Source organism: Nesoenas mayeri (assembly GCF_963082525.1).
Source record: "Nesoenas mayeri genome assembly, chromosome: 3".
NCBI classification, from domain to species: Eukaryota; Metazoa; Chordata; class Aves; order Columbiformes; family Columbidae; genus Nesoenas; species Nesoenas mayeri.
The window spans coordinates 109,595,185-109,609,364 of record NC_137544.1 but is presented as its reverse complement, the minus strand read 5'-3'; the positions used below and the strand labels follow the sequence as shown (position 1 = coordinate 109,609,364).

The 14,180-nt window shown below is 42.1% G+C and overlaps 1 protein-coding gene across 1 annotated transcript; it reads right to left on the bottom strand.

Moving 5' to 3' along the window:
- Nucleotides 1–1,384: 1,384 nt before the first annotated feature.
- On the bottom strand, nt 1,385–4,805 carry LOC308038711 (solute carrier family 22 member 7-like; the record flags this gene model as incomplete). Its single annotated transcript, XM_080341486.1, is given in 5 exon segments — nt 1,385–1,448; nt 2,358–2,564; nt 4,054–4,162; nt 4,653–4,682; nt 4,685–4,805. Coding segments are annotated over 5 exon segments (531 nt in total).
- Nucleotides 4,806–14,180: the final 9,375 nt, after the last annotated feature.

Sequence of the window (14,180 nt, the reverse complement as noted above, 5' to 3'; positions counted from 1 at the left end):
TATGTGAACCTCTATTTTATGTTACTGGAGTGCTAACTAATTGTATAAATCCCATTTCTAATTGGTTGATTTGCTGTACTTTTTCGATCAAAATAAAGTCTGGTTTGGACCTTGTTGTCCGCCTAAAACTAATTTTGGCATGCCTCTGTGACACACCAGTACAGGTTAACAGTGGACCTGCTGGAAAGCAGCATTGTGGAGAAGGACCTGGGAGTTCTAGTTGACAACAGGTTGACTATGAGTCAACAATGTGCCCTTGTGGCCAAGAAGGCCAATTATACCTGGGGTGCATTAGGAAGAGTGTGACCAGCAGGCTGAGGGAGATTATCCTCCCCCTCTACTCTGCCCTGGTGAGGCTGCATCTAGAGTCATCTCACCACCTGCTGTCAGATGCATCCTCAGTTTATGTTCTCCTCACAGAGCTTTGCATGGCTTAGTTAAAACAACCTCACAGCCCAGGGAGTCATATGCCTGAGACTCAGATGCTGAGGCCATTCCCTCTTCCCAGTTTAGGAAAGTGCTGTTTGTCAGTGATTCCAAATTTATAAATAATTTGGTGGCTCATCACTGTTGTTTGCAGAAGTGCAAGAGGCAAAGGCATCCCCTAACTTTAAGATCAATGTGTTAGACCATTAAGCAGAATGAAGTCCAGTAATAAATTATTCAATATTCCATGCAAGAGTTCCTGTAGCAAGATTTTTTGTTTAGTTGTTTGTTTGGGTTTTTGATGTTGTTGTTGGTATATTTTTTTTTTTATCTTAAAGGATACTTCTTGCATACACAATTGATTTAAATAATCCACAAAAGCTTTTTTCTTCTTTATTTACATGGGACAAATGCTTGAAGTTGTTCCATTCTCAGTGAGAATCCTTTATGTACTTTTTGCTGGCTTTGAGCCTCAGTGTGGAAAACCTTCAGACCATTTCCAAAATCAATAAATATTTGTAGCTATAGTATATGTTTTATCCACCATCCAGTTAGATTTATTTGAGATTATTTGGTTTTGTGTGATTCACACTTGGTATTTTTTATTGCTGCATTGCATTTCTTGTGGCATGTAAACCAATGGATTATAGCTTCTGGAAAGCTGTGTAGTGATCTGAAAGGTGCTGCTAGTCCAACAAGGTCAAAGACTGCAAGAGCTTAGCCCAGGGTGCCTTTATTTCCATACCCTGTTAGACCTGTGCATTCTTGTTCCTGGCCATGCTACAACATGGGGTTAGCTCCTTCCAGCTGGTTTTGTAATCTGCCTCCTTCCTCCAGTGTCCTCAGCCCTACTTCCCTGCAGAGAGATACTGGGAAAACACTAAAGGTTCATTTATTGGCAGGTCAGAGCACAGCTTAGTTTTGCAGTCCTACACAGTGGCTGTCCCACGGAGTCCCCTCACTCCAGCAGAGACTGTAGCGGCATGCCCTCAGGACCGCTGATTTGTGGAAGCCCTTTCTCTCTGGAAGAAAAGAATCATAGAATCATAGCATCATTTTGGTTGGAAGAGGCCCTCAAGATCATCAAGTCCAACTGTTAACCTAACTCTAGCACTAAACCACCTCCCTAAGAATCTCATCTATGTGTCTTTTAAACAGCTCCAGGAATGGTGACTCTACCACTTCCCTGGGCAGCCTATTCCAATGCCTGACAACCCTTTCCCGAAAGAAATGTTCCCTAATATCCAATCTGAACCTCCCCTAGTGCAACTTCAGGACATTTCTTCTCATCCTATCACTTGCTACTTGGGAGAAGAGACCAACACCCTCCACACTACAACCTCCTTTCAGGTAATTGTAGACAGCGATAAGGTCTCCCCTCAGCCTCCTTTTCTCTAGGCTAAACAGCCCCAGTTCCCTCAACTGTTTCTCATTAGTCTTGTGCTCCAGACTCTTCACAACCTTCATCACCCTCCTCTGAACTCTCTCTAGTACTTCAATGTCTTTCTTGTAGCAAGTGATCCAAAACTGAACACGGTATTCGAGGTGCAGCATCACCAATGCCGAGCACAGGGGGACGATTGCTTTCCTAATCCTGCTGGCCACACTGTTATTGATACAAGCCAGGATGCTGTTGGCCTTTTTGGCCACCTGGGCACACTGCTGGCTCATGTTCAACTGCTCTTGACCAACAGCCATAGTTCCTTTTCTTCCAGGCAGCTTTGTAGCCACTCTTCCCCAAGCCAAGACGTGCAAAGAAGGCACATTTGGGCTGCTGGACAGAAGAACAGGAAGCCTGACAGCCCAGATACCCACTGGGCTCTCCCTCTTCCACTGCCACCCACAGGCAGGGAATTACAGGCAGCAGAGAAGGATGATCCCCTGCCTCTTTTGACAGACTATGTGTGCAGGGCAGGATGGAGCTGACTTACTGTGTTTTCTCAATGTCCTCAATGCCCTCGGGCAGGCACTTGTTGAGTGTCTCCGGGAGCAGGAAGGCCACTGACCCACAGCACACTGCTACACCACAGTACGTCACCTCGGGCAGAGATCTCCATACCTCATCCAGCAGAAACACGAGGGGGGCCAAAGCCCCACCAATGCGTGCCATGAAGCAGGTGTACCCCATCCCATTCTGCCTGGAAAAGGTAGGACACCATGGTCATGCAGACCACCATGAGAGATAGGTACTTCTTTCATATCAGACCTTGGGAAAAAATGCAAACCCTCTGACCTTTCCCCTTATTTTTCTCTGAGTGGTGAGGTCTTTTTCCTCTCAGATTTTTCCCCTACCAGGCTTTTCCTAGGTTGTCGTTTTGGTTTCGTTTTTGTTTGTTTGTTTGTTTACTTCATATATTTCTCCAATTTTATATTTCCCAGACAGCAACCACAGCTGCTGTGAGAAATAGGTTTGTGTCTGTTATGAGAAAGAATCTACAGTTACACACTAAAAATACCTGCTCTAAACTTGTTTCTGCTTTTAATGTCTAAAACCCCGAGTGCATTTTCTACCCATCACCTCATAAGTCCTCCGATCTGCTGAGAGCAAACCTCAATCTCTCCTTTTCCCATGTACTTCTAGGCAGGTGGCATGCAGTAGAGATACTTTTGATCCTGCTGTAGCTGCAAGCCTGTGAGAGCACAAGGAGGCCAATAATAAGATCTGGGACCTATTTCACTTACTAATTTTCAGGGAGTGGTAGTATTTCACACTGACAACAGGGATTCGAGGACCTACTTGTGCATATGCAAAGTACTGCAGAAGGAACCTACATTTTTGTGTTTACTTGTCAATGTCTTTGAGCATGTAAAGAAAGAAACCTATCTGAGAAGAAAAGAGCAGATTAGTGTGCCCACTCCAGTTTAAATATGCATCATTACCCACGTACAACAGACCAGTGGAAGTTAAAGGACTATATGGCAAAGCAGGGTACTCTGGGCAGGGAGGAACAGAGGTGGAGTAAGCCACAATCCCTGCTGTTATCCGTGTGGTTTTTTTCAGACTTTCACAAAAAGAAAAAAAAAAAACAAAAACCAAAAAACAACAACCCCAAAACACCCCAAAAAACAGTGGGACAATTGTATTCACGAGTGTTAGCTGTATACCGAATTATGCTGATGGTAAATCTGGTTTTATGTCACAATTACCCAGATATTTCAAATAAGCCCTCTTTTTCCTCCTGAAAGGTGAGTTAATTCCTGATTTAATATAATTTGATGTTCAGAAGACTTTCAAACACATAGAAGTATGTCTCCTGTATTAAACTTGATATTTCAAATTATTAGTTCTGGGGTGTTTTAACAGTTATTGGCAGATTATCACAGGGAGCTAAGACTTCAATAAGCACAGATGCCTTAAAGAGTTCAAAAATCTTTCCACATGGAATATTCCTCTCTTTTCAGTACATCTTTCTACCAATGTAACTTAAGCATACAACACTCAGGTAAAAAAGGTGTAGCTTTCTTGTGAGTATGTGTAATCCCTAGAACCTGCTGCTTCTAGAGTCAAGGAAGGCATCAGTCCTGCGGTCTACTCAGCAGCACATCCTGCTGTGTGGATGTGGAAGGCCTGAGGATGACACCCCACCGAGGTTCTGGTTGTGTACCCGAGCAAGTGGCATCTCTTACCTCAGGACTGTGGGGTAGAGCTCAGAGGTGTACAAGAAGACAACAGTGAATGCAGCTTCTGATAAACCTTTGCCCGTAATGGCTATTACAGAGCGCAAGGAGGTGAAGGCTAGGAGGAAAGAAAAGACATTTATGACAATGGTCAAAAGCAGCCTCTAGGAAGAAGCTTCTTGTGGCCTCAGCTACAAGAAAGAAGGTTCAGTGCTCTTACAGACAAAACAAGGAGCTTCATAGTCCTGGAGCTGTTGTCTCCAAAGTCTGGTTCAGTAAGTTTGGCAACCATTAGCGCAACTGGCAGCTAAACTGATGAAAGAAAAACTCCCAACATTTCCTATTGGACAATGTCTATAATAAAAATAACTATCTCACCTTGCCATCACTGGACCTTTACTAGACACAGTGGCTGAAGACTATTTCTTTCTACCGGATATTAGGGCTAGCCCACATTAGCAACCTTGTCCCACAGTTGCTCTTCTAGGAGGAGAACACCCCCATACAGAGTTACCTATGGATAAGATCTACCGTTCTCCTTCTCTAGCACCACACAAAATGGAAACTCCCCTTTAGCATCTACTGCATATAGCAGAAGAGCGGCTTACACTTGGGAATGATGATGTTGGCTCCTAGCCTAGTCCGGTCAGGATGAGTGTCCACACCTGACTCTGCCGTCGTCCAACTCTATTCACCAGCACATGCATCATCATCTTAGCTGGAATCTCAATGATGCCAAAGACAAACTGGGAGAGATACATGTTGGGAAAAGTGTCCGGAAAATAGAATCTTGTTGCAATTAATGTTGTTTTTGAGACCAGAACATCAGGACAAAATAAATTCCTACAAGAGATCATTAAATCATTTCAGACAGTTTTACAGGCAGGGTGCTTTGAACTTCAACAAGCTGAGAGAGAGTTAACTGATAATACACAGGTCACAGAAAACTTGTTAAAGTCTGCAAGACGCTTTCCTTATTAACCTGTTTTCTTTGTGGGTATCTGTTTAAGTATGTTGCAATTTTAGTAGGTCTGTGCTATATGGTACGATAAGTTCACAGTCTGTTAAATCATGAGAATCCGTTGACTCAAAATGTGCATTTTGTGATAATTCAGAAGATCATGAGTAATTTAGTTCTTTACTGCGTGAATGTGATCGTAAAATTTTGTGTGTAGTGGCTGTTGTTTTTCTCTCTAACATGCTACCTTTATTCCAGCATTCAGACTTGCACAACTCTGTGACAGGCTGTCTCTGATGTCAGTGCACTAAATTTGGCTTTCTTGTATGCACACCATGTAAAGAATCCTGGTTTTGGAATAACAGCTGTAGCACACCAGATGAGACACTAAAAAAAAAAAAACAAACCACAAACCAAACCAAAACAAACAAACAAACAAAACAAAACAAAAACAAAAACAAAAACAAAAGCAAACAAAAAAAAAGAGGCCTTGCCCAGTCTAGCTTGCGGCAGCGGGGGGGCGAGTGCTGATCTGGAGCTTCAGCGCACGCTGACTTTTTTTGTCAGGGAGACCCAGAGGTACCTCCACCTGGCTGAGTAGTAGGCAGCTCAAAGGTGCAATGCAAAAATTAAAAATTGAGATATTGTCTTAAATTAGTGTGACTGTGATCCATCTGCATATTTGAACTTGGTATATGGTTTTCACATCTGAGCTCAGTATTTTAGTTTGCATATTCATATTTGGTACCAAAAGAATCTTGTTTGGGGAGATAATTACAAAATGGGAACCGGTTCCACTGCTAAAATTCCACCTTGCTCCCCCTTAGGATGCATCCTTACACATTAGAGTAATTGCTTATATTGTTAGAAAAGCATTTAAATTGTTAAAATGCTATGATAGATGTGCATTTAGAAGAGGTTGTATTTAAAAGTTGCTAGAATATTAACTGATTTAGATTTAGGAAAATAGAATAATGGATTTATGTTTATTATACTGGTTTATACTGGTTTTTGACATCTCTAGATTGTAAAAGGTAAATGGAGCTAAGGAATGTAACTATTGCTGAGCTACTTGAAATTGCATATAAAGTGTATTATGGCTGGAATGAAATGGGAAAACAAAAGACCAAAACATCCCAGGCCTGTGTAACTGAGAAGTTTCCCAGAGCCTCCCACTTGCTGCATGACCTTGGTTATATCTGAACTGCAGTAAGAAGAGAAAGAAACAAAACAAAACAAAAAAACAAACAAACAAAAAAAAACACACAAAAAAAAAAAAACAAAAAAAAAGGAAAAACCTGGCTGCCCGCTTTTAAAGCAGTGAAAGGGGGAATCCTCTCTCCCCACAACTGCAGTGATGTAATACTGAATGGAGCAGTCAGAGAGTGAAGTTTAAAGACATCCTTAGCAGACCCATAGTTCTAATGAAACTGGAAAATTAAACCAAAAATTTGTTGATAGACTTATTCTGTGGTAATTAGTTGTAAGAGACTTCTTAGTAAATTCACCATGCTAGTTTTTGAGGTCATGGGAGAGAACGAAAGAAAGGCCATTTTTTGAGACCAATGGAGTGTCAAAGTTGGAACAAAGTTTTAATACATCAATTCTTATATTTGCCAGAAAGTCCTGTACCTCTCTTAGGTTAAGATTTGTTAAGTAAATTGTAAGCTCAAATAACATTTTCTGAGAATTCTGTTTAGTTGCATGGCCTACAAGAAAGCTGCTGGGATGCTGCAGATCTGCTTGCTGCAAGTGAGAAATCTCCAAGGAAATTTCAAATGCTGTATTTCCACTAGTATTAACAGCCAATGTTTCGATAAAGCAAACACTACACTGATAGATCTGAAACAGGACTTCGATCCGGTAAGGGAAAACAGTATCCAATAAATATGACAGCCAAAATGGAGTTGGAAACTTTGAGGAATACATTTATGACAACCTTACAGGCTGACTGCATTCGATTGGACTTGCAGATTTGTCTATTTATAGCTACAACATAGAAACAACCTGTGGCCATTGTGGGACAGTATGATGAGATTGCTAGCAAACTGATATACCGGCTGTTATATACCAATTGTCACTCTGATCAAGAAAATGCAGGGAATGAATTTAAGCCTTAATAGGCCATGATCCTTTTGTCATATATGTACCATTTGTGAAATTTAATTCTGATTTTTTTTTTATTTGTAATCTATGTCTTTATAAATTGCACTAGCTGGTTTTCTTAACAGCACAGCTTTTGGCATGCCTAAATGTAAATTGCTGCAGAACCTGCAAGTCTTTAACATCAGGTCATAGGCCATACTTGTATTTGGTCTGATCCTACATACTTGCAAAGTTTTTGTTGATGGTTCTGGGAAGTCTCATAAAGCTGTAGTGGGTTGGTGTGAAGATAACAATTGGCATCATTCTGTAAAAATTTTTGAAGGTTCAATCCAATTAGCAGAACTTGGCACAGCTTTAAATTACTTAGAGCTTTTTAAGGAGGAACCTCTAAATTTGATTTGTGATTTTTATTACGTAGTCAAGGTCCAACGCACGTATCTGGTTCTGAAGTTTTTTTTGTTTATTTGTTTTTTTGTTTTTTTAAAAAAGGGGGGAAGTAGGAGAAACACCACAAAAACAGTTGTCAAAAGCATTGTATGTGATGAAATACTTTGCAAGTATGACCCAAAGCCATGCTAAATCAGAAAGAACCTACATTAGTTATGGTCAAATCACTAGTCATTGGAAAAGGCCTCATCAGTTGATAACCTGGGGAAAAGGTTATGTTTGTGTCATTACAGGCCAAGGATTGAAGTGGATTCAACAAAGATTCAACAGATGCAGATGGACAGGAGGGAGATAAGTTGTGAGGACTGTTTCACATGTAAACCATGGATCCTAATTCAGTGTTACAGATGCTCGCAGACCTGGTGGTCTAGAAGCCTATTAGCAAGCAGGTGGGTGTACCTTCTGTGGAAAATGGCAATTTGAACAATCAGCAGGAGATCCAAAAGGGTGATGATATGATTAGATAGTTAATGCATAGATAAGGTAAAATTATGAGATATTTCTACCATAGTAATCTAAGTAATCTAAGTAATCCATAGTAATCCATACCTTGTTTTAATATTAGATAATTGCCAGGACATACAGGCCCTTGCATTCCTTCAGACATTGCTTGCGTAGATTGTGAAAATGCAGCTCTTGGGAAAGTGCAAAGATTAATTTCTGGGAAATGTATTATCTGATGTATTGCAACTCCTTTGTATTGAAAAAATGATGTTACAATGAATGTACATTTTGAACAAGCTGCTAACCGTGTAACCTGGGGATTGGAAGCAATCTCCATTTTACATTCACTTGCATGTCTTTTAGTGTTTGAAAAGAAAATGGTTTTATGTTTGGAGGGGTTTTTTTCACATGCAAAGTGTTTCAAGTTGATTACCTCACCTAGTGCACTTGCCTCATAAGAATCCCCAGGGCTTCCTCCAACAACTCCAACAAGTTTCTCAGTTTAATTATGAGTGCAATTAATGATCTGGCAATGTGGAACACAGTAATGGCAGATTTCCTCTGAACAAGTCAGATAAGGAGGATTTCTGTGGGGCTCTTGCCCCTTCAGCTTGGTCATTCCTAAAAAAAAAAAAAAAAAAAAAAAAAGCCAGATCAGGTTCTTATTCAGCACTGCTGACTTCTGGTTATTTTTATGACTAAGGAAGATGTTTAGCTTTCAGAATCTGCTGCTGCTGCTTCTTTCTTGCTGCTATTAAGTTGCCTTTACTATTAGGGACTAGAACAATTTTTGGATTATCATTTTCTTCCACCTTGCTCGTGTCTGCTCAGAGAAGGAGCTCTGCATTGACTCTTGCTGGAGACAGTCGTGGGTGCAGAGGTGGGAAGCTAAGTGGCAGGCATACTACCCTTACAGAGCTCTTGCTTCTGGTCAAGATGCTAGGAAAACTGGCATAAACCTAACAACATGTAAAAGCACAAATAGGGAGGGACACTTAACCAGCATAGGACTGGGCTGTCCTATTGACCTCGGTTGAAAAAAAAAAAAGAAAAAAGAGGGAAAGGCTATGCAGTGTTTGATGGTAAGATGCTGGAAAGAAGAACATCTCTCTGACATTTATGATGCTGATTCTTGGAACAACAGATCCTGCAAGCAAATATGGCAGCTCTAAGACCCCCGCTACTTTTACCTCATCTAAAACTGGTTTGAAGAAAGAGCTTCTTCAGAAGCTCAGATTATAGTTTTTTTTCCATTCACTATTGTGAATCCTGCCAGATCTCCCAGTCCGAAACAAGCTTAGTCTATGTTGGCAGAGGACAATGTCACTTCCAGGATATGCTAAGGTCCTGATAGTATCCAAATCAAAGCTGTTACAGGGAAGACCGAACTACGGCTCTTGCTGTTTGTGTGTCATCTGCATCTCTCAGGACTAAGGCCTCTTCCCATTCTCAATGGAACAATTAACGTCATATTGGGAACTCGATTTCCGCTTCTCAGGCTTTCCAGCTCCCATGAAGAATCTCAGGGATGAGCATATCCTTCCTTTGCATTACCTTGTGTTACCTGTTAGACTTCTGTTGCTGCTAAACAGGAGGTAGTCCAAACCATATTTATCTAACCGCTATTCAAGTAGGAGCTGAATGTGGGTTTCTGTAGTAATTTCTACTGAGAGGAGACAAAAGCTGTAGATAACCTGTTGTACTTCCTGGCTTGCTTGAGAAACTTCATCTGCTGAGAGTTGAGTTTGCTTGAAGCAGAGGATCTCAGGAAAGTCCCTTTCAAGCAGGTCTTCAGGCTTGGGAGGCACAGCAGAAGGGCTTCCTCAAGTTGCTAGAAGTCCTCATCAGTTTGTTAGAGGCAGAAGATTTGAAGAACCTGTGGAAGTTTGTCTCAGGGGAGGGCAGCAGGGAGATGGAGCAGAAGCAGCCTGCTGTAGCTTTAAAGGCAATGCTGAGTAGGGAGCCATTTGGAAGGATGTAGTTTACTAAAGGGATCCAAAGCTTATTTTCCTTGAGTCTTTTTATTCTTCCTGTATCTAATCCCTTTAGAGCCTAAGGTCAACCCCTTTTTGTACTGCAATAACACTGTAATATATGCTTGCATTAATTCTTTTTGCACACTGAGCATGCAAGACCAATTTAAAGCTTTTTTTCAGAAGAAAAACACTGTACGATTGTGTATATAGAAATACTGAGAGAGAATTTTAATTCTGCCTCCTGTATAAATGCATGCATTGATTACCTGTATGTAGACCATGCTGTAAATGCGGCATAGTACTGTACATATGCTGCATAGTACATAGTACTGTAAAATCCTACACTTGAAACTACAATGAACAGGCAATGTAATCAAAAACAAACAAACAAACAGAAGCTGTGCAATGGATTTTGTGCCTTTTTTAAATCCATGTATGCTAATCCAGACAATCCAAAAAAAAAAAAAAAAAGAAGGAAAGAAAAAAAACTCCTTGTATACTACCAAAACCTTATTAAAGAATTAAAGGCAGCACCTTGTTGATGGCTGGGTTTTTTGTTTGCTTTCTTGCTTTGTTTTTCTGCTCCCTTTGCTTCCAGCTCTGGGCAGTTTTCCCCTGCTTATCCTTGGGTGCACCAGGTTGGAATATGAAAGAGCTCTGGTAGAACAGAGAGAGTTTTATTATTGGTTACTAATGTGATCGCTGAAAACTCACAGTTAAGACAGATCTGGAAATAGAAACAAAGTTCTGTGACTGTTGGAGATGTGTTTAATGTACTTTGGGAAGGCCACACTGTGAGTTCAATTTACATAAATTTAGGCTAGTATCAATTTCACTTGAACCCAGTCATATCACAGCAGCAGGTTACAACTAGCCCGAACTTATGAAAGTTTTTAGAGCTCTGCCTTGATGGTTACCAGCATCCAAACTGGCTAAACTTAAGCTAGTACAATTCAACACCTATGAACACAGCAGAAACAATTTATCACATTTCTCTTGGTTTCTTCACTGAGCATCCTCCACTGGCTGGCAGCATGGTCTGCACAGGGTGGTTGGATGGCTGTCTCCCATCAGCCATTTGACAAGGCATTTAAGAACATCTGGTAAACTTCCAGTCCCTCCACTCCCCAAAGCCCCAGGGAAGCAGATGCAAAATTGTGGTTGTTCTGCAAGTAACATTCTCCTGCCTGGGCTGCTCAGTGGATCCGACCGTGCTGCTTTCATTGTGACTCACATCTGAAAGCAGTCGCCACTGTAGAGCGGCATGTGGTCCAACCCCTATTGCTGTTGGTCTGTCTGGCATCAGGTTGGAAGAGGAGACATGGTGACAGGCCCTGTCCGCTTTGGTGTGAATTGCACAGTTACTAATTCAGTGTTTTTCTGAAAGAGGCTGGAGAGGGAGGCTGCAGGCAGTAGGTGCATGCAAAGGCTCTGGTACCTGTGGAAAGGGTGCTGGAAACCTTTCCGCTTGCAGAAGAAGTACAAGACCCCAACTCCTCACAGACAGAAAGCAGTTTGTGCAGGCAGGTGACGGCCTGGGAGGAAGAGCTGGGATTTGGTTGTGGTCTCTGACTTACAGGATTGTACAGTGTGTGAGTCTCTTTTTTCTCCTGGGAATTGTATGGAGAGTCAGGATTCTTACGAGTCTGCCTCTAGCAGGGTCCAAAGCCCATCTCCTCTATGATAAACACCTTAAAGCACATTTTGGTTTGCTTCTGTAAGACTGTTGGTATGTGGGACATGTGCATCTTTGAAACACTGCGGAAGGATGCAGGGATGCCATAGAGCCATCCATGCCACTGGCACATGGATGATGCATGGATGCCACTGGCTGAGAGATGATTCAGAACAAGGTCTGAAACAGAATGGTAGATGGAACGGATGCAGTATTTCCTAGTTTTATGTTAGCCAAATATTGTGATCTTTTTCTTGTACCAGGTGGGGTTTTTTTGTTTGGTTTGTTTTTTTTTTAGTTTTGTTGTTTTGGTTTGGTTTGCTTTGGTTTTGGTTTTGTTTCACAAATTATTGCATTTAAAATGTTTAAAACCAAGAGATGGGAGAAAAATGATAATCTGAAATTCTACAGTCTAAGAGAAAATTGATTAGGCTCACCTGAGAAACTGTTCCCTTTCCCCCATGTCAGTGCAGAGCTTCTGGAGACGGCAGGCTTTTCTGGTGAATGCCAGGCCCACTCTGTGCAGTGCCACAGACTGCTCTGCTGTGGGGGTGTAGGCACAGACAAGCTATAGGGTCTTTTCTCTATGCATTCAAGAGCTGTAAGAGCACCAGAAAGCCATACAGGCATGGCAAGTGCTGTCATCACTCCATATTGCTAAAGGGACCTGGGCAGAGTGTGCGTGACTTGGCATGAGGCAGGATACAGAGCAGCGCATTAACAATCTGGATGTTGGTACTGCTCTTCAACCCACCAGCATGAGTCTGCTCTGTGCTGCTGTCTGAGAAGAACACATCTGGCTACATTCTTGGTGACAAGGGGACCTGGGAACTTCTAATACATGGTTGTAAACTTGCTGTGACAAGTGTTGCCAGCAGGTCAGGAGAGGTTCTCCTCCCCCTCTACTCTGCCCTGGTGAGGCCACATCTGCAGTACCGTGGCCAGTTCTGGGCTTCCCAGTTTAAGAAGGACAAGGAATTACTGCAGGGAGTCCACCAGAGAGCTACAAAGATTGTTAGGAGTCTGGAGCATCTTTCTTATGAGGAATGGCTGAGAGATCTGGGTCTGTTCAGTCTGGAGAAAAGAAGGCTTAGAGGGGACCTTATTTAGACTCATAAATATTTCCAGGATGAGTGTCAAGAGGATAGGACCAGACTCTTTGCAGTTGTGCCCAACAATAGGATGAGGGGCAACAGGCACAGATTGAAACATAGAAGGTTCCATGTAAACATGAGGAGAAACTTCTTTCCTTTGAGGGTGACAGAGCACTGCAACAGGCTGCCCAGAGAGGTTGTGGAATCTCCTTCTCTGGAGACATTCAAAACCCACCTGGACACATTCCTGTGTGATCTGCTCTGGCTGAATCTGCTTTAGCAGGTGGGTTGGACTAGATGATCTCCAGAGGTCCCTTTGAACCCCAACTATTCTGTAATTCCGTGGAGATTGCACCTTTGCTGATTTTTGCAGTATTTGCAGCATCACTGGGATGTAGAAACTTTCCAGCTGCCATATTGGGTAATGTGAGTCTCCTCTGAGGATGTCCTATTGCCAATGATCCTGCTAATTTGAAACCCCACCAGTTTAAAGACAAATCCCCAGACTCCACGTAGCTGCTGATGAGCACGGGGACAGAGATGGACTTGAAGGCTCTGATTTCTGCCTCTACCAAATACAAGCAGGTAGATCTTTTTCTCTCCTGACTCTCCTTCCTCTTCATATTCTAATTGTAGCCTCTGTGCAAAGCAGGCATATTTATTGCCTTCCAAATACATATTGCTGCCCAAAGTAGTTACTAGCCAAATTTAATTTAAATTCAGTGAAAAGACAGAGTGTTACAGATGTGAAATGCAGAGACTTTGTGGGGCACACATGCTCAGACTAATTAACAGCCATATGCATTCCTGGACAATTGACTGGGAAGTCAAAAGACCCAGGAGTTAAGATCTAAGCCCAAGCAGATTGGAAAAAAATGGTTCACTGCCCAAAGACAGGCAAATGTGTCTTCCGAGAAAGAGAGGAACATAGGCAGAGGTCGGAGCTTGCTATAGGTAAAGGCAGTCTTTTTGACTCAGATTTGTCCAGATCCAGGGTAGCCCTGCCCACTCACAGTCTTGGTAGCTTTTTAAAACGGGATGGTTGCCTCAACTCATGGCATAGTTCCTTCTCATAGTGGAGGGAGCCTAGCAGAGGGCCACCGAGATGATGAGGAACTAGAACATATGACATACAGAGAGGCTGAGAGAGTTGGGTTTGTTCTGCCTTAAAAAGAGAAGGGTTGGGGTGGGATCTTATTTTTTCCTTGAATCACCTGATGGAAGGATGATGCCAGACTCTTCTCAGAGGATCACAATGAAAAGATGAGATGTGATGGACACAAGCTGGGTAAAAGGAAAATTAGATGTAGAAATTAGATATAAAGAAAAACTTTTTCAGCATGAAAAGCCTCAGACTCTAGGACAGGGTCCCAAAGAGGTTGTGAGATCTCCGTCTTTGAAGATACTCAAAACTCAGTTGGACATGGCCTGGAGCA